The sequence below is a fragment of the Pelophylax lessonae genome (genome assembly GCF_965119305.1).
Source record: "Pelophylax lessonae genome assembly, chromosome: 5".
NCBI lineage: Eukaryota > Metazoa > Chordata > Amphibia > Anura > Ranidae > Pelophylax > Pelophylax lessonae.
In genome coordinates this window covers 396,772,389-396,774,716 of record NC_138772.1, presented here as the reverse complement: position 1 = coordinate 396,774,716, position 2,328 = coordinate 396,772,389, and the positions used below count along the sequence as shown (strand labels likewise).

General features: G+C 42.9%; 1 protein-coding gene across 1 annotated transcript in view; it reads right to left on the bottom strand.

Moving 5' to 3' along the window:
• ENOSF1 (enolase superfamily member 1) overlaps nt 1-2,115 on the bottom strand; it is a 63,834-nt gene extending 61,719 nt beyond the window's left edge. Inside the window, exon 1 of the mRNA XM_082258784.1 lies at nt 1,924-2,115. Within this exon, the coding sequence (XP_082114910.1) occupies nt 1,924-2,007 (84 nt within the window). The 5' untranslated portion in view covers nt 2,008-2,115. The remainder of the gene's footprint in view (nt 1-1,923) is intronic.
• Between the last annotated feature and the right edge of the window lie 213 nt (nt 2,116-2,328).

Genomic DNA, 2,328 nt, shown 5'->3' with positions numbered 1-2,328 from the left:
AAAGCTTTGATTATGGATACAGTAGTAGGCTGTGTGATTGATATGCCTTAGTTGCTTTTTATAACCATCCCAACCTTGGACATCCGGGCCATCATATGTTTTTATTCTGATAGCTAATGAACCAGGAAAATATATAGGTAAATTGTACCTTGACTTATATCTATTGATGACTGGCTAAGCTTCAATCCTCTTTTAGGATGCCTTGGGAGCCCTGAATTTTGGACATTATTTTAAAACCTACAGGTATGTTGGTCCTTTGGCCCACCCTTTCCTTATCTTGAGACTCCTTACTAGGATAGGTAGCTTTACGAACTAGAACAAGTGCCCCAACTTCATAAATGCAGTTTATATTTGCATGATAGAACCCCCTCTCCACATGGGTTTTAGGGCGCAAGGACTGCTCTGGGTTATTGCAATACCATTCTGCTGCCAGCTTAAATTGCTAAAGGTAAGTATATCTTTGTTTTCTTTTAAAATTTCCCAACCCTATCTCTTACCCCCCTTTAACCTCTCATGTTAGGTGATTTTTCTGTCTTACACGGTGCAGAAAAATATACTCACTTAAGTCCGCTGTCTCTGACCCTCACCAGTGCCTTTATATGCTGTGGGGACTGCCGTTACAGATGTTAAATTGGTTGTAAAATCAATGAGGACAATTACTGGAATTCCCTCTGTTATAGCAAGCTATACTCTGTAGTCTGTGAGTCTCTTTTTTTTTTTAATTATGAAGCTAAATACCTTATTTTACAGCGCCGCTGTGCAGTCATGTGACCTCCTTCCCCAATTTAAGGACTATAGCGGCAGGGGCTGAGATTCCCCTCTGATGTCAGCTGGGAGGTCATGTGACCACACAGCAGCACTGTGAAATAAGGTATTCAGCTTCATAATTTTACAAGTATTTTATCTGGAGTTGAACTTTAAAGTGGTTCTAAAGCCCTAAGGTTTTTCACCTTAATGCATTCTATGTCCCGGACCCCCCCTTTTTACCTGAGCCCAATCCAGTGATATGTACGAGCTCAGCGGCTCCAGCCGCTGTCTCTCTCCTCATTGTACAGATTGATAACAACAGGAGCCATTGGCTCCTGCTGCTGTCACTCAAACCTTGTGACACTGTAGCAGGGGGGGCGGGGCCAAGTCCCGCTATCTATGTCAATGGACACAGCAGCGGGACTCGGAAGTGAGCCCACAATGGGGCCCCCAGCTTTCCGTGGGGGCACCCAATGAAAAGATGGGGCCTGGAGCACCGGCAGGGGACCCGACCCCAGAAGAAGAGGATCAGGTCTGTTCTGCGCAAAACCATTGTACAGAGCAGGTAAGTATAGGTATGTTTGTTATTTTTATTTAAAAATAAAGGAAGGTTTACAACCACTTTAATAATACACCTCAGGTCTGAAGAGGAGACCTGAGCTCTGCGCCCATTCACACTGGCGCGACACGACTTGCTGGGGCGACCTGTGAAGTCGCGGTGCACAATGTGCACCGCGACCTCGGCGCGACTTGCAGGGACATTGTGAAAATTGCTGATTAATGTATATGTAAAATTACAGAATCCAAAATAACAGGAACAAATGTACATGTGTGCACAAGGGCTGTTCCCATTAACAATTGCTAACAGCTCAAGTATTGTTCAAGTAATGGGCAAAATGTGTCAACAATTAACACTTTGCACAAATCTGGAGGAAACATGAGAATAAATATTCAGCTATACAAATGTGTTAAAGATGCAGCGTTGCTTGTTATCCAGTCATTAACACATAATAATGTATTTGAGCTTCTTTGCCTTTATTTGAACTGACTGGTCAGTTTTATACATTGCTACCACAGAAAAACTGAACAGAGCTATACAAAAAGGCAACAGATAGGAAGACGAAGAAGTGGCAGGGACTTGAATCAGTCCAAGTGCAAATGGTTTGTAATTCTTACCATAGCATCAGAGCCGTGGTGATCCAGAGAAGTAGGGAACCGGACATCGGTCACAGTCATTCCAGTAATCTTTTCTTTAACCATAATGATTTGCTTTTAGCTTTCTAATTCTGCAACAGGAAAAAAGTAAATGTCAGCACAGTGGAAGCTAGCAGCCTGTACAGCTTGGAGTGCAGCACCCAGACTTCCTCATATGCAGATTAGTCAGGTCAGGTGCCCACCCCCTGCCGCTGACTTCCACACACGCTTCAATGTTTAACCCATGCATTCCTGAAAATCAACACGCTGTATTTCCCCAGGACAAAGATTCTTAAGCATCTTTTCAACTGGCTTCTAATTACAATCTAGAACTAATAAATCACACATGCGATTTTTACTTTTATTAAAAAGAGCAAAAAAAAACAG